We start from the raw sequence: 18,327 nt of genomic DNA, 5'->3' as shown, positions 1-18,327 counted from the left end.
AGCACTTGGTTATCTGTCTGTCTCTTCCTACATGTTTCCTCTAGTCATGGCGTGTTCTCCATGAGATCCTCACATCCTCTGCTGTGTTAGGATGCTGAGCCCATTCGGTGTGCTCCCACTCTGCCTGGAAGGGCTGGGCTGACCACTCCATCTGGCTGCCAGTTTGCATCCAGTTAAAGGCACAACAGTGAATACAAATGTGTTTCCTGGGTGTTCTTCCCTCCTAGTTAAGAGGCTAGAAGCTTGGTGCATGCGGAAGACATCTCAGCTATACAGGAGGCCAAGGCAGGAGAATCATGTCAGCTCAGGAACTGTAGTCAGTCCTGGGTACCACAGAAAGACCCTCTTTCCTCAAAGGCAAAAATAAAGTGAGGAGACTGTGCTACTTGATCTTCGAGAGCCAGAACCCTGGAGTGGTATGGCTAAGAGCGCCAGTAAGTCAGCCAAGGTTTGCATCCTGCCTCTGCAAACTCCTTGACTACTCTGTGACCCGTTTCCTCATCTAGAAAAGATGTGTAAGGGCTCTAGAGATGACTGGGGAGGTAAAGTGTTTACCTTGCAAGCATGAGGACCTGAATTTGATAGACCCACATGAAAAGTCGGTTGTGGTAGAGTATGCTTGCAGTCCTAGCAGTTGGGGGGGCAGGCAGAGGCAAATGGATCCTTAGGGACTCTGGCCAGACAGAGGTGCTATGAGGGTGCTAATCAGTGTACCCTAACAGACGTTGTTCAAAAACAAAGCAAAAAAGTAGAGAATGCCTGAGGTAATAATACCTGAAGTTGTCCTGTGGCCTCCATAAACACACGCTCACACACACACACACACACACACACACACACACACACACACACACACAGAGAGAGAAAGAGAGAGAGAGAGAGAGAGAGAGAGAGAGAGAGAGAGAGAGAGAGAGAGAGACTTGAATCAAGTAAGGGGGTTCAGAAAATGCCACTCCCAAATGTGCTCCCTTGGAATTTCTGGTTTAGGGTCTGTAGGGCCCAGAAAATGCAGGTACAGTTCTCTCTAAGCTTCCTTCACCTGCTAACAAAGATCCTCTGGGGCCTGTCCCAGGAATGTCATCAAACAGGAAAGGATGAAGGCCATGTCACAGCAGAGAAGGCTGGGGTCAGACCCCCACCTAGACATAATGGGCACAGGTCTTACCTTCTGGGACCCATAAATCATCATCTGCCCCCTAAACTGCTTGCAATCTCTCGCCTTTCTCTAGAAAGAGAGATAGGCATTTCCAAAACTCACTGGGTACTCAGGAATTTGCTTTTCTTCAAGGCTCTGAGGATATTCTTAATGTAGTCCTTCCTTCTGTTAACCTTTCTACTCTGTTTAGTTCATACTCAGTTACTGACCTTTTAGACAGTAAGAGTTTCTACTGTCCTATACAAAGAAAAAACCAAGTGACCTCGTGTATATGTGTGTGTGTGTATGAGTGTGTGTGTGTGTGTATGTGTGTGTGTGTGTGTGTGTATGTATCTATGTGTGCATATGGTTCATGTACAGGTGTGTGTCTGTGTCTGTACATGCATATGGTTCACGTACAGGTGTGTGTGTCTGTGTGTATGTATGTGTGTGTGTGTGTGTGTGTGTGTGTGTGTGTGTGTGTGTGTGTGTGTCTGTGTGCACATGGTTTGTGTGCAAGGATGCTCATGAATGTGGAGGCCAGAGGACACCCGCAGGTGTCATTCCTCAGGCACTTTTCACCTTGTGTTTTGACACAAGTCTCTCACTGACCTGGGCTGACCATTTAGACAAGGCTGCCTGGTTAGCAAGTTCCGGGGATCTGCAGGTCTCTGCCTCCCCAGAGGCGGGATCACAAATGCAGAGGACCATACTCAGCCTCCTTTTTCATGGATTCTGGGCATTGAACCCAGGGCCGTATTCTTGAGAGGCACAGATTTGACCCGCTGCGCCACCTACCCAGCCCTTATTACTTTTTCTCTTAATAACCAGCTCTTTTTGCTTCACAGTCTTTCGAAGGTAACAACAACTATGACACCCCTGAGCTGCGGACGTTCTCTCCTCTCTCCACGCGCTTCATCAGGATCTACCCTGAGAGAGCCACACACAGCGGGCTTGGCCTAAGGATGGAGCTTCTGGGCTGTGAAGTGGAAGGTGACTACAGTTCCCAGGGCCCCTTCTACTCCCTCCCTTTCTACTTACATCCTCACACATCTCTGCCTCTGAGGTGCTGAGGTAAAGCTGCCACCCTCTCCCCCGAGTGAATGGTAGCTCCACACCTGGCAGCCAGTGAGATCTGGCACCCTCTCATGCCACAGAGCATCCAAATTTGCCTCAGCAGTCTGGACTGCTTTCTTTCTTTGGAGTCTAGAAGATTGTCTCTCTTGAGTGTGTGTGTGTATGTGTGTGTGTGTTAGGGAGATGGCTCAGTTGGTTGGTAAAATGCTTGCCACACAAAGCATGAAGGCCTAAGTTCAATCCTCAGAATCCACATTTAAAAAAAAAATTGCTGGGTGTGGTAGTGCTCGTTTGTATTCCTAGCACTGGAGAGGTAGAGAAAGGCAAATCCATCCCAGGCTAGCGAGAGACCCCATCTCAAAAACCAAGGTGGATAACATCTGCGGAACAAAAGTCAAGGTTGACCTCTGGCTTCCACATGTATGTATACACATGCACACCTCCACACACAGGAACATCCACATACAAAAATATTAAGGTGAAACATACAGAACAAAAAATTCATTTTGCTTATTCATTTTTGAGATTCAGATCCCACTATACTCTAAAGTGGCCTCAAGTTTGTGATCCTCCTGTCTCAGCATCCCAGCAGGCTGAGATTATGATATGTGCCACCATTTTAAAATGAATAAGCCAGTGTTTTTGAGCGTACCCACTGTTTTCTTGTCTCTGCCATCTCTCTGGGGTTCTGAAATACTTCCATTGTGGTTCAGTGAAGCCCTCTGCTCACTATGCTACCTCTCCCTCTGTCCACTTCTCAAAACCCCTCGCCAACTCCTTTGGCTTCCAAGGGTGGAAGGGTCATCAAGATGGCCCAGAGGGAGAATCACGTTTGCTATGGCAAGACTGGCAACCTAAATTCAATCCCTGGAACCTTCTATAGAGGAGAGAATTGACCCATGAAAGTTGACCTCTGGGCTCTACATGTACGCACTTGCTCACATAGTCATCTGCACCCACACCCATACACCACACATGCACAAATAACAAAGTCAAAATTATTTTAATAAATAAAATAATAAATAATTATGTGTACAGGTCTGTCCCATCCAAATTTCTGTCTGTGCTATTGACTACTGTCCTGCTCCATTGGACAGAGGGATGTCAAGACATCTTGGATTGATTCCTTAGGCTGCTGGGAAGAAAGAAAGTTTAACCTGTGGTAAAGTATCTGATCCTATGGTGAAGTCTGCTGAAGGACATTCCCTCATTTCTCAGATTATCATATGAAGGTCACGTGAAGGACAAATTTCAGACCCAAAATCTTACCAGGGACGGAGGTGCTGAGTGATTTGAGCTGGTTATTGTACGATTTGTTGCTTGATGCAATGGAATTCCCATCTGCCTTAGATCTGGGTACAAATGAGTAACCTTACACCAGCTTTTCCTCCTCCACAGAGGTCCTTCTCTGGGTTCCCTAGAAGAATGGCTGCTGTTGGTGCCCAGATGTTAATCAACTGAGCACATGCTCGAAGTTGTTGTGAAGAAGGCTTTTTAATATCACCTTCCTCAGGTTTCAAAATTATGTGTGTGTTGAGCTACCCAAGCATAATTACATTCCTGAGCACATTAAATGCTGTAGAACTTTCTCTATGCACCATAGGATTGTAGGCTATCAATCACAACACTGCTGAGTAATTCATAGCTACACCTCGATATAGATTTAAAATCAAGTTGTGACTCCCACCCTACCCATGCTTGTGGCTTCCAAATCTGTAGTCTTAATCTTCCGACACTATCACTGCAGACCAACAGTCACATGTCAGGGATCAAGCAAATGACAAAGAAACAGTTAGCAATCTTGACCGAGTATAAAATGTGCTCATTCGGCGTTCTGAGAAGGGTGGTCCTCTGGGAAAGGGGAGGTGGTGCCCGGAGGCAGGTGTTTCACCCTGATCCTGGACGGACCTGTGATTTAGAGAGTGGGATGAATGGGGGTTGCAAACATTGGGCCTTGTGGCAATTTGCCGGTTTCAGCTGCAGAGTGAGTAAGGTTAGGGGACATACAAGCACTGCCCTGAACCAAGGTAAAGAAAAGCCATCTGGGAAACATAATGCCACCGCTTCTTAATGCCCATGGCAAGGGGGAGCCCTTCTATGCCTGAGGCCCCTTCTCAGGCTTTATCAAGTGAGCACTGGGGCCAAGCTTCTTGGTGGTGTCTGAAGGGCTGTTGGGGAGAGGATGGGGTCTAGTCCACCCTTGAAGGACTCTCTAGCCTATTTTGTGCTCAAGCTTCTTTTTAACAACAGTTGGAGATCCCCAGAAGACTTTCAGACAGGGAAACTGAGGCATGAAAATGAGTCACCTCTTACTTTTTGTAATGGAACCTAGGTGCCACCTTGGACCACTTCCAGTATGAAGCCTCTCCTTGTAAGCACGATTAACAATGAGGACACGTCCACAGAATGAGCAGAGCCTAAAAGTCTTAAACATTGCAGGTTATCAAGGACTGTGCACGCTGAGGGACAATAGCCATACAAATGGCCAGGCGTTCTGCTGACCCAGGGATGGCAGTGAATAGAGCCGGGGGGGAGTGTACATTAGGTAGGAGTATGCATGGATGTGTATTCAGATGAGTGTGTGCATGTGCTCGTGTGTGTGTGTGTGTGTGTGTGTGTGTGTGTGTGTGTGTGTGTGTGTGTGTAAAACACTGGCTATTAAGAAAAAAAATGTAGTAAGTGCTGGGTAGATGGCACAGAGGGTAAAATCCTTGCCTTTTAAGAGTAATACCCTGGGTTCAGTTTCTAGAATCCATCCAGAAGAAAGTTTGCATGGTGGTATATATTTGTGATCCTACCACTGGGGAGGCAGAGACAGGCAGATCCCAGGAACTCACTGACCAACTAGTTTCACGAAGTCCAGGAGATGGGCCCAAACAGCAAATGTCATCTGTTCATGGTGATTTCCTAGCTATTCTTAGGTTCGGGGCTTTGGAGAACTGGAAACTCGGTTCCGCCTCTACATTCCTCTTAACGCTGCTCACTCCTTAAGCACAGTGACAGTGTTGAGTTCCTCCCAGTAAAGCAACTGTAACTGGCGCGTTCCTCCCGGCCAGGGCTGGAGAGGAACCCCCCCCCCCGACCCCCACCCCCTTACCTGTTCCCAGCCTCTCATACGGTTCTCTCCCATTAAGAGACTTGACCCTTATCTCTTGTCCTGTAATGTGAAATACAATCCCCCAAACGGTACAATATTAAACAGATTGCAGAAATGAGTAACAGGCTGGGGGAAAAAAATGGACTGAACCAAATTTAAAGGACTTCAAAAGCAGTCTTTGATTAATGCTGGCTACTTTTCAACCACAAACTCCGAGATACAGAGGGCCCAGCCAGCAGTGGAATGCAATCCCACTGGAGACCAGACGAGGTGAGCTGACCTCAGGCCACAGGAGACAGCTCACACACCTGCCTGGGACAGAGGGCCCCAGGTGGAGCGCTGCTTAGAGAGAAACAGAACAACCTGTGAGCAAAGATCGCGCCACGCCAAGTGCGAGCTGATGCTCCTTTGTGCAGAAAAAAAACAATGGTATGGACAGCAAACTCGTCAATACTGAGACCATGACAGAATTCGTGGGCGTGGCTTCTTAGTACTTCAGGAATAAAAGGGAACGTGGTGTCTTCTCTCGCGCGCGGGGGTTCTTGACTCCAGAGTTATGAACAAATATCCAGGAGACTCGAGAGGCTTGCAGGAAAGAAATGTTTATATAGATAACTATGTTTTGACTGCCCCTGCAGCCAAAGCTACTCAGCAGGTAGGGATCAAACACCCAAACCCAGCAGCCCCTCATTCATGTTATAGAATTCAGGGGTGTTTAGCTTCCCACGAGAGAGGCAGAGCATGTCCCTGGCCTCCACACTCCGCTCTAGAGTGTGCTGCACGAGCATATCGGAAGCTTGATAATGCTTTTCAGAAGTGTGAGAAGTAATACTTGGATCTTGTTTCAGCGCCCACAGCTGGACCAACCACGCCTAATGGGAACCCAGTGGACGAGTGTGACGATGACCAGGCCAACTGCCACAGCGGCACAGGTGATGACTTCCAGCTCACAGGTGCAGAGCCCACCCTCATCCCACCATTGTGCCCTGTCTGTCTGTGTCCTGGTCTTCTGTGTGTCTGCTTGTTGCTCAGAGTGGTGGGTGGCAGGGTACTGGCAGGGCCACTGAAGAATGGAAACCCACAGGTGGCTTGCCATCCCCCATGTGGCTTCATTTCCTCCCGCCACCCACATCAACAAGTCACTCCTAGTAGCTGTGGCTGTTTTCAGAGCTGAGCATGTCAAGTTCATCTTCAGGCAGCCCCTCCCGCTGTACCATGCACAGCACCCATCCCCAACCACACGCAGTAAAGCGTTCACTTTCCTTTCCTAATGAGGACAAAATTGTTTGAGTGGAGACTTTATCCAACAAATTGATTAAATTAGACTTCTAATTTCAATGCAGCTTTTAAGTTAGGATTTTGCAAATTGTTTTGTATTGAAATTTACTAAGGTGGAATTACCTATGACTTCACATCAGCCCTGGCTGGCAGGTTCATCAGATGGGGATATACAGGAGCCTTGGGGTCTATCTGGTGTTACTCTCACACCATCCAAAACCACAAAATCTATAAAGAAACCTTTCTTTCCACTTAGACTGGCAGAGGGAATTAAACAAATAGGGAAATGGGATTGCCCACTTGAAAACTGGGCAGGGCACTGAAATTCACACCCTATTTCTGCAAAAGGTATAACAGGATCTTTAAGACTAACTGGAACAGAAAACTCTGACAATTGTTTTGTGTTGTGTGTGTGTGTGTTTGTGTGTGCATGCACATGTGTGTGCTTGTGAAAGTCAGAAACTGACATGGGATGTCCTCTTCAATTTGTTCCTTATTTTTGGAAACCCCCACCACCACCCAGTTTGGCTAGACTGGCTAACCACTGAGGTCTAGGAAGTTACTTGTCTCTACCTACCTCACACTAGGGCTACAGATGTGTACTTCAGCTCCTAACTTTGTGTTTAAAAAAGCCTGGCTTTGCTTTTTATTGCGTCCGATATAAAAACCAACTGCACTGAATTTAAACAGACAAGGACATTCACGGGCCATAGAGACCCAAACCCTTCCCTCTTAGACATGTGGGTAGAGCCTGGGCACATGTTTGTTTGGGGGTCTGCAGAGTTGTGCTGGGCCTTTATGCATACTCCCGCTTGGAAAATGTTGATGGCAATAACAAATGCCAGGAGGCACCAGGTCAGGAGAGCAGCTGTAGTGTTGTGGGGCAGGCCGTCTACAATACAGGCAGCCTGTTGATGCCTGGTCTACTGTGGTGGCTGTGTTTGGTTTGGAGACTGAGAAGGCAGGCTAGCCCTGATATCCCTCTCTCACAACACACACACACATGGCACAGTTGTGCTTGAGTTTAGTGACCACAGAATGACAGGTGAGAATGGATTCAGCTTTGCCCCGGCCAACTTGTGTTGTTCACTGCCTCTCAGGAACTCACAGGATGGGGACCCCTCTGGGCCAAAGAGAGAAAAGTTGGCACTGACATAGGAAGGGGTCTGGCCCTCAGTGAGCAACATGGCCAGCTGCTAGAGGCCAGAGCAAGAAGAGCAGGTGCAGGCTATTGTCCTTTACACAGACACAGGTTGATGTTGCAAAATAGAGATGCCCGTGGACCTGACTTGCCCTCTGGTAGGTGACCGGTGGGTGGGACTTGTCACCACCTCTTTCACTTCTGCTTTTCCTCTGGGCTTCCTGCACCTAACTTTTTATGTGGGCACTAAGGATCAAACTCGGGTCCTTGGGCTTATGCAGCAAGTACTTTGCTGAACTGTCTTCCCAAGCGCCTGACCCAGAGCCCCCGTAATGAATTTTCATGAGTAAAGTTGACGGTGTTATCATGTAATTTCCAAATACTGCAAGGCTAATGGCTGAACCCATTCAAGCAAAAATTTAGGGACCGTCCCTTGGTTCATTTCCAATTACATCAAAGTCTCTCCTCTGCAAGAGGGAAAGAGTTCCAGGCTCCTAGGTAAAACGCAAGGTTAAAGGGGGGAAAAATCAACCCAGAAATGTAGCACAGCTGACCAGAATTTTTATATTTAAGTCCCACCCCCCTTGAAACTGTCACCCTCCAAATTTCAAAGACTTACCACACGGCTGTGGGCTGGCAATGGAAATCTTATACATAAGTAGCCACAAGCCACAAAATGTTTGTCCAATTAATGCAGAGACATTTTTAGGTCAGACAACAAGTTCTGGGGCCAACATAGAAAACGGAGTTCCATCCCCAAGCCAGGCCCCATACAACCTTCCCAGAGTCGCCTGCAAGCAGGCCACCCCAAGCCTTCGGGTTCTGTGGGCCCCAACACAGCCTCAGCAATGTCCCTCATGAAAAGGAGGCATTTCAGAATCACAGTACACCCTTTTCAATTGCCCTCTGTGGAGGGCTCTTATCCTTATGAGCCCGAGGGTAGTCAGTTAATATTGATTAGAAACAAAGGTTCAGATTTACTCCCCATATCCGAACAAACGGCCTTCTCATTTTTACGTTAGTTCATGACTGAGCCAACTGAAACCAGAGCCTTTGAATGAATAGGGCAAGCCTGTTAGCCTGGAGCAAAGCGCAGATGAGGCAAGCCTTGCACCCCAGAAAATGTGTCATTCAGAGTGGAAACAGTGACAGCCCTTGAGAGGACAAGGTTTTGTTTCACCTACAGTGGTGAAACAAAATGGTTTCTTTAGTAGAGAAAAAAAATCTTTCCTAATTTTTTTTTAAAGTTACCATGGCATGAAAGAAAATAGTTATTTTCTTAGGCTAGTATGTCTCAACAATTCTAAAAATCTATGCCCATTAGTAAGAACCTCAGGGGCTGGTCATGCCCAGCCCACAGCCCACCAAGAACACATGGTCTTGTTCATTCTCATGCTTTATTTTCATTGGTTATGTTGAATATAGTATATTGGTCAAAATTAAAAGTGTATGTGTGTGAGAGTGTGAAGGAGTGTGTCGTTTTCCTGGAAAAGGCAATGCTCACATAACATCATTTTCATGAATCCAACTAACCACACCTGACCCGAGTACCTTTTTCATCTGTAAAACACTGACCCACTGAGCTCACTCCTGCTCCAAGCAACTTTCTACATACAAAAGGCATGCCTCCTGAACTCATACCAGACCCAAGGAACTCTGCATGTGAAACACAGACAGACACAGACACATGCACACACACACAGACACACCAACACACACACACACACACACACACACACACACACACACACACACACACACATCCTGCACTTACCTGACCCAAGTACCTCTAATACTCTAGAGTCAGCATATACTCACATTACCCTTTTGGCTAATTGTGACAGACTTTATGACTAGAGCTATAAACTTGGGGTGTCCGGTGTAATAAAACCTGGGAGTCGGGGAACGTTCTCACTTGAACTCCAAGAACCGGGTGTGTAGAAACAGGGTTGAATCTCTCTTCAGCAATGCTCATTCCCTCAGAACATTCAGAGTCTCCTCTCATTTTTCTCCTGGAGTGACATGTTCAGATATAGAGGGAACCAAATACTCCAGCCAAATGCTATCACTCGCAAATGATGCTGACGTTCAAGTGAGCTGTGCCCCCAGTAGGCATTGGAGAGCGTGTGTCTCTATGCTTTCTGGCCAAAGTTAAGATTCACCCCTGAAGTTGCTGAACTGCAAACCCTTTTGAAAGGCAGTGGGAGGTGAAATTTCACCTTGAGCCACATGGTCCCAACAGTGGAATTCAGCTTCCAGCCTGTTACAAAACTGATCGTGCGTATCAGATATGAAAGCGTGTGTTCACCTTGAATCTCTCTCCTCTCAGACTACTGGGGACAGTATGCTAATGTATTCTGGCCTCCCTCCAATCCTGCCATCAGAAACTCACCTTCTTAACTCTCAGTGTGCAGAATCCCTTCTTTCCAGTGCCTACCTTATGGAGGCCATGCGTATGCGACTCTCCTACCTTATAGAGGCCATGCATATTTGACCCTTCTTCAGCACTTTCGCTCAGGGAATGGGACGTGGTAGTGCAAAGGTTTACCTCAGAAACTGCTAGATGTTCCGAAAGTGAAAACATTTTGGCTCTCTAATGCATGCCAGCACACTAATGTGAGCTCTGGTCTGTGGGGCTGTAGGAAAGGACAGGCCTGTGTAGAGACCATCACAGATCTGTATGAACTGAGGGTGCTTGGCAGAGCGCAACTACAGCACCTTAGAACCACGTGCAGAACCCCCAGCAATAAGTCTCTGCCCTCCCCACCATGCCTCTATCCTGAGTAGACCAGTGCTTAGACTCTGGCATAAAGATCAGTTTCTCAGGACTAGGGAGATAGCTTAGCAGACAATGTGCTTACACAATCATGAGGACCTGAGATCGGATCCTTGGTCCATGTAAAAAGTCAGGTGCAGCTGGAACAGTGTGTACCAGTAATGCCCGTGCCAGGGAGGCAGAGACAGGAGCCCCTGGACTCATTGGCCAGTCAGTTCAGCTCTAGGATCAGTGAGAGGCCCTGTCTCAGAAATAAAACGGAGGGGTCTGGAGAGGGCCCAGTGGTTAGGAGCTTGTATAAAATCTGAGTTTGGGTGCCAGCACCCATGTCAGGCAACTTACAACTGTCTATAACTCCAGCTCTAGGGGATCTAGGGGATCCAATGCCCTCTGGGCTCCAAAAACACACACACACACACACACACACACACACACACACACACACACACACACACTCGCGCACGCATGCATGCACACACATGGGCAGACACACATGTATTTAAAATACACGTAACTTAAAATAGAGTGAAGAACAATTGAAGAAGACACCGTAATGTTGGCCTCCGGCTTCCACACACTCTGTGTGTGTGTGTGTGTGTGTGTGTGTGTGTACTAATATAGAGGAAAATGGCTCCCTTAAGTTCCTGAGTAAAAAGCAACACACCGCTTGTTTCCCAGGCCCACGGAGTCAAAGACTCATCTGAGAAGCTCTGAGAAATAATTTATTTCAAGGCCCTTTCTCCCAGACATTCCGTTCCCACTAGGTCCCAGAGGGGCCGAGCAGAGAGGAGACTGTGATGAGTAATCAAGGTTCTTCCTGTGGTCGGGCGAGTTTGAGAACATTGCCAGGGGCCTGGGGGTACTCAGCAAAGTGCTTGCTACACAAGAGTCAATAGTGGCATGTGCTTGTCACCCCAGCATTGGGGAAGCAGAGACAGGAGGATGCCTGGGACTTGATGACTAGCCACCCTAGCCTAACCAGCAAGCCGCTGGGTCTCAGTGACAGATCCCACCTCAATAACCCAAGGTAAGAAGGACATCTGATATGATCCTCTTGCTTTCATGGGCACCTTCACACACAAGTATACATATTCATGTATCCTTGTATGCAAGCACCCCCACCCATACAGACACACACACAGGCACACAGAGAGAGAGAGACTTAGAACAGCCTAGAGTGGGGATGAGTGGGGATGGCAAAGCGGCCATGCAGAAGAGAAGTTAAATTCTGCAAAAGGCTACAGCCCTTTCCCCTGACAGAGATTTCCAAGGAAGTCCCAGGCTGAATCAAAGCTAACAGTATTTCTGCAATCACTGTCCCATTCCTGAGTCCCTTGGGACTGTGAAGAAATGTTTATCCCCTTTGCCTTCACAAACCTTCCACCACTTCTCCAAACCGTATTCTAAGCAGAATATTTGTTCTTGGAAAAAAGCAAACAGCTATGCCAGAGGAAAGAATGAAAAAGGGAGAGAACCACAGTCATCCACTTCAAACCTTCAGTTTTAAAAATACCTTGCAGGGACTGACCTCATGACTTCCCTGAGGGCACACTTCTCAAATGCTGGAAACTATGTGAAGCTTCAAGGTGTAGGTCAAGCTTAATACTTCAGTCAGTGAGGACTGTTAGCGGCCCTGGCCTTTCACTGTTGAAACTGAATGTCACATTTAGCCTTAGAGCAAAGTCCCCAACTCCCCATGCCTTCTGGATACTTTATGAGGAAATGTGCCAGGATATATGGCACACTTGAAAATTGCTACAAGAGACCTCACTACCACCACCACTAAAAAAGAGAGAGAGAAAAAGAGCAATGCATTTGCTAATCAGCCCAATTTAACAATTCCTTTGTGTGTGTGTGTGTGTGTGTGTGTGTGTGTGTGTACATGCAAGAATGTGATATTATACACCATAAATAACAATGTTTATTTGTTGATTTTTAGAAGTTTAAAAAACAAATGTGTTAGCTGGGCGGTGGTGGCGCACGCCTTTAATCCCAGCACTCGGGAGGCAGAGCCAGGCGGATCTCTGTGAGTTCGAGGCCAGCCTGGTCTCCAAAGCGAGTTCCAGGAAAGGCGCAAAGCTACACAGAGAAACCCTGTCTCAAAAAACCAAAAAAAAAAAAAAAAAAAAAAAAAAAAAAAAAAAAAAAAAAAAAAAAAAAAACAAATGTGTTAAAAAAAAAAAAAAAGTAATGCTGCCAGGCGGTGGAGGTGTATGTTTTTAATCCCAGCACTCGGGAGTCAAAGCCAGGCAGATCTCTGTGAGTTCAAGGCCTGCCTGGACTACAGAGCAAGATCCAGAACAGGCACCAAACTGCAGAGAAACCCTGTCTCGAAGAAAAAAAAAAAAGTAATGCTATTAGAGCTAGGACAATGAATCAGTTGGTAAATGGCTTCCTCACATGCCTGAGGGCCTGAAGTTAGCCCTTAAAGCCCGCCCCCCCCCCCCCAAAAAAAAAAAACTGAGCATGATAGCAACAAACTTGCAGCCCAGTGTTAGGGGAGTGGATCCCTGGGGCTCACTAGCCAGTCAGCCTAGCCTACTTGGGTGACCCTGTTTCAAAGGAGGTAAGTGACATTTCTGAGCATGTCACCTCGGGTTGTCCTCTGGCATCCACATGCACATACCCCTGCACACTTACCCAGGTGAACCTGAATCTGCACACACATGTAAACATACACAACATGTGCATAAAAACTCAAATAAAACAGTTTGATGGTAATGTTGTTTGAATCAGATATTGTGGGAGACCAAGTATCGGTCAAACGTGGTTGATCTTGGCAGGAACTAAAGCAAGAATTTTCTGTGGGGAATGTGTCAATACATGAGCTTGTAACATTACCCACCCTTACCTCTGTTTTCTTATTTTGGTATACTATTGCTCTTATTTTTCAGGAGGCACCACTGTCCTGGCCACAGAGAAGCCAACCATTGTAGACAGCACCATCCAACCAGGTATACCAGATGTCTAGTTTCATACACCCCCTTCCACTTCCAAACAACATCACTGAGCTTTATGGTTTCAGTTGCTCTAAAGGCCTAGGAAAGATGCCCAGGCATCCGGTCTGAAAGAAAGCTGTAAAAAGCCACATGCCTTTGGTCGGTCCTCAGTAAGCGCCAGTGAGCAAGATTCCCTTCCTCATCAGTCATTGCTGAATGACAAGTCCCAGCTACCCCCTAGGGAACTGAGCGACATACTTTGTTTAATTGAAGCACAGCTCTGATGTGGCCTGTGTTTGCAAACTGGAAGAAGGAAATCCCACCAGCCACAGCCTAGCTATTTATTTTCATCACCATTCTGCAAAATCAGGAGGCGCAAAGTTTGTCTGCTGGGCCTGCCGCAGAGTTGGCAGTTTTACAACAGTGCTTCCAGTGGGTGTGCCATGAGCCAGGGTGCAGGAAACCAAGGTTTACACTGTGCCTGGGCAGAGAAACACCCTGGGAGCAGCCCCCTTATCCTTAGCTCGGAGGAAAACCCAAGGCCTCTGCACGCCCAGCAGTGCGGGTTATCAAAGGCTGCCCTCTTTTGTTTTCTGTTAGTATTCTGTGACATTCTTCCCCGCAGACTCCCACGAAGGGAAGCACTTGTATAAGCAACCAGAGTTTTTTTAAAAAAATACTTTGGAGTTAATCATTAGAGGAAGGTGAGAGAGGTCAGCTTTCCAGATTCTTCCATTTCCTTTATTGAAGTTCACTCAGCCTTGGCCCCGGCAGTCATTTATTAATGGACCGTGTGGTGTGTATCAATGTTTCCTCCGCACTGACTGCAGGAGAGAGGACTAGAAAGGACTGCCCTAATTAGCATGCTTCCTTAAAGGCCATTGTCACCGTTGACCTGATTAAACGGCAAGGCAAACTCCTTCTATGGAACTTTCCCCTAGTTTTCTGGCGCTTAGACTGACCAAATGCTTGAGGCAGAGGAATAGTCACCTAAATCCCCCAAATGCTATATTCCTGCACACACCTTTCCAGGATATAATTTGACTTTGGGGGCTGTAGCCTAGGATATTGCTAGGCTCTGAACCCAGGACCTAGCAGCCCTAAGATGCTAGGTCTGTCCACCCACCCTCAAGAGGTCATTCAAATAAACAAGAGATGGCAACAAGCAAAAAAAGACAGAGTGGGAAGAGGAACCAAGAGGTCCAGGGACACTTAACTCCATCTTAGCAATTCTGACATGAGATTTATGTTTAAATAGAGGGCAAGAGGTATGCCGTCAGCCCTGGGTGAAATCTTCCCAGAGACAAGTTTCCCCCTCCTGATGGCCCAGGCATGAGCCATCCTCCTCCCAGCATAAGATTTATGGAGAAATTCCAGTATTGTTTTAATAGTCTGATGACACAGGAAGGGCACCAGTGTCTCTTTGCAAATATTTTGCTCTTACCAGGCCATTACAAGGAGGAAGGCCCTGGTCTACATGTCCTGAGGCATGCTTCTCTGGAGTGGGGCTGTGGGACTATGGCTCTCAACATGCTGTTTTTGGAATGAGACAGAGTGAATAGTGGGGTTCTGATGATGCCATGTGTGTTTTAACTGCTCTTCTGGTTCCTTCTCTTGCTGGAAGTGATTAGAGTTCCTCTGCAGTAGCTCCCTGGCTTCATTCATCTCTCTTCTCGCCTATCAAAAGAGCATAGGTATCTCAATGAAAGTGAAGGTCATGGTGACCAAACCACATGTGGTTTTGATAACACATTTGCTTTCTATGGGACCTCTGGGTCATTCTTGTGAAAGCCTTACAAACAGGGGCCTGTCGGTCCTCTCCCAGGGTCTGCCAAGGTCAGAGGACAGGAGTCCAGAGTATGAATCAGTAGGACTTGTGGCTACCACCATCTAGACAAGGCTGGTTCAAACAGCCCATCAGACTATTTATTCCATTGTCTGAGTTAGGAATCTGGTCTTCACCTCCTCAGTGGAAGGTGATGAACTGTGTGACCTTTGGAAGGTATCTGTTCATTAGAACGTTCTGGTTAGGTCACTGCATAGGCTTCATGGGGACTGAAAGTACTTCCAACCAGAAGTCCAGCTCAAGGTTAGGTTGATCACACCTAAACCTTGCTGCATACAGGCTTTCCATGCTTCCCAGGTAACAGCAGCAGCAGACAGACCCCAAGGCTTTGTCAAAAATTCTGTTTTCCTAAGCAGTTACAGCCTAAGAAGAATCTTAAGATTCTGTTTTAAGGGCTGAGGGGATATCTCAGTGAGTAAATGCAAGCATGAGAACCTGAGTTCAATGGCCACACACAAAGCAGGGTACATGGAGCATTCATGGAGGTGGAGATGGGCAGGTTTTAGTGACCCAATCCTAGCAGGCCTAGCCCTACTTGGCAAGTTCCAAACTCCCATGAAAGCCTATCACAAAAAAACAAGATGGGTGGTACCTGAGGAATGGCATCTGAGGTTGACCTCTGACACACACACACACACAGAGACATACACACATGCATGAACACATGCACATACACACAGAGAGAGACTTCATCTTGAGGATTTTTATCAATATAATAAGCTCAGCAGGAATACAATACACACATACTGCCTAGGTTGTCATCAGAGGCATAAAAGCCTATTGATGCTTGGGCAGAAAGTGCCAAGGCCGCCCCCCACCCTGTTTAATGCAGTTCTCTCTGCAAAGGACTTTCACCCTTTGAGGGTCTCCCCACATCCCCACAGCAGCTCACAGTGGGTTGGTGACCTATGATTGTGTGCGCTTCCATACCTCACTTGCTTGGACTTTAGGACCAGCGGATGACCAAGCAGAGATCGTACTAGACAGGAGCCTTGACTCGAAAATGAAGCCCTTGCTTGCATCCTGTGCTAATGACTCAACTGTGGGCAAGATCGTTTCGGTAGGCAGCTGGCACTTGCTCACAGAGGCCATAAATTTGTTTTAAGTTCGGAAGATTGTTTCCTGCTATTTTTAAGAAGGGATTTAGTCCAATTATGACTACTGAATTTAATGAGAACTGTGCACAACTCCAGGGCCTGGGTAATAATTGAAATCTTGGCTGTCAGTGTCCCTGTGTCTGTGTGTCTTTCCTCCACTTGACTTTCTCATCTTCCTCTCCCCTCCCCCTTTTCGCCTTCTTTCCTAATGCTCTGCAGTTTTCTTTTGTCTTCTACAAATGTCTGCTGATAATTCTAATGTTGAGTCACCCTTTTATCCAGGCTTGAGTTGTCAACGCTGAGCTACATGCTTCACAATTTCCCTGTCCCCTGAAATGCATTGACTTTTCTAAATGAATAAGACAGCCATATATCATCAAAACAAGACAAGGAGATGGGGTCCAATGCAATGTAAAAGTTAAATTCTAGGGCTGGCCAGGCTACTGAATGTTAAAGGCGGACCACTATCCATTGAGGAGAATATTAACTCGAGGAACAACTTACTCCTTGTCATGGTCACTGCTAAAATGCTTTATGATGTCTTTAGAATGTTATCCAACATAATGCACAGTGCGGATTTCTGGACCAGAGAGCAAATATTATGTGCTAGCAAAGTGGATGGAACCAAAGCCATGTGGGTTGTGAAGGCTCTCTGCCCTCTTGCATATCTTACAAAGCAGACTGAAGCAGAAAAGTTAAACCCTCACGCTTTTACATCAGCGTTTCCTACCATGAGGTTACACAACAGTACATTCCAGGGCAAGGACGCTGACCACGACATCTGCAGAAGTCAGTTTTGCTGCCCAAGGGCGGTAACTTCAGGAGAGAGATTTCTGAGCCTCATGAAGTCCCACTTCATGCTTCAATAGCTTGCACATGAAAAAGCTCTCTCCTTTGACACTCAAGCTGTCCTTTTGCACTAGCTGAGCATGTGCACAATAAACACATCATGTGACCAACTTTTCTTTTGCAACCAGCTCTGCCCACCCTTTGGGAGGTCACATTATCTCCTTATTATAAGGAATTACATTCCATTTCTGATTATTCATATGGTGAGCTCCTTCCAAAATTGGTCATTAGCACTTGAAAAGAATTCCTTGGAAACCAAAACACGCATATTAAATCATCCTTATCTATTTAATAAATCTTCCCATTAGAACCCCTCCCTCCATTGTTCATGGGGGGGGGCACTGGAGAGCACTGGAAGAGCTATCGAAGGACTTTGTGTTAAACACTTGGGCAAGTTAAAGAAATGCTTAAAAGGAGACGAGGTCTCCGCCTGACCCTAAGGCAGCCCATAATAGCATGCTTTCCTTTATTGTACAAGGCAAGTCCTTTGAGACTCCACTTCAGTTGGGCAGACGCCCCTGATGTGCATCTAGCTGACTCAATACTGCCATCCTGTGGAAGACTGGTCTCAGGCTTGCTCTCCGTGGGGACAGGGGCCACACAATGATCTCATCTTTGGAATTGTTTTTAGCCTCCACTGACTCCTCCCCCAAACAAAACTGTACTATCCCTGATTTCTTCTTTCAATACTTCCAAACTCAAGGCCCTTTCAGAGAACCAGTTTGAGTAAACGAAAGGCTTTGGGGTTATGGAACGCTAAGGTCAGACGCCTTCCTACAAACCCATTAATGCTTTCAACTTCCAAAGGAAGCATTTGGAAGATTTAAAAAAGTATTTCTGAAGGGTCAATGTTTAAATGAGTTTGGGCTTTCTGTGACCTCAAATTGAGGTTTTAAGTGGAACGAACAATTTATATGCAAATTTAGAAGTTCACCAAAAAAAAGCCAGAGATTTATTCTGAAATTAATTGACCTGATGGAGAGCACAGAAGAAAGGAAATAATCGCAGGAAAATGCCTCAGTCACTCCTCCCTGACACAGGTTTGAGCGGTCAGCTGGCGTGATGAGAAGGGGGGCTAGGCTTCCTGTCAAG

At 46.7% G+C, this 18,327-nt stretch overlaps 1 protein-coding gene across 3 annotated transcripts in view; it reads left to right on the top strand.

Annotated features, from left to right (window-relative positions):
• The window catches only part of Nrp1 (neuropilin 1), a 156,849-nt gene that overhangs the window by 124,573 nt on the left and 13,949 nt on the right, over nucleotides 1–18,327 (top strand). For 2 of the 3 annotated variants that reach the window (XM_052728030.1, XM_052728029.1), the window contains exons 11-13: nucleotides 1,984–2,128; nucleotides 6,158–6,262; nucleotides 13,399–13,458. In XM_052728030.1, the coding sequence (XP_052583990.1) occupies nucleotides 1,984–2,128; nucleotides 6,158–6,262; nucleotides 13,399–13,458 (310 nt within the window). The remainder of the gene's footprint in view (nucleotides 1–1,983; nucleotides 2,129–6,157; nucleotides 6,263–13,398; nucleotides 13,459–18,327) is intronic. The other variant, XM_052728031.1, reaches the window with a different exon arrangement.

The sequence above is a fragment of the Peromyscus californicus genome, unplaced genomic scaffold, assembly GCF_007827085.1.
Source record: "Peromyscus californicus insignis strain IS unplaced genomic scaffold, ASM782708v3 Scaffold_8__1_contigs__length_139910024, whole genome shotgun sequence".
In the NCBI taxonomy this organism is placed as follows: domain Eukaryota; kingdom Metazoa; phylum Chordata; class Mammalia; order Rodentia; family Cricetidae; genus Peromyscus; species Peromyscus californicus.
The sequence above is the reverse complement of the archived record's forward strand: the minus strand, read 5'-3'. Positions and strand labels throughout refer to the sequence as shown.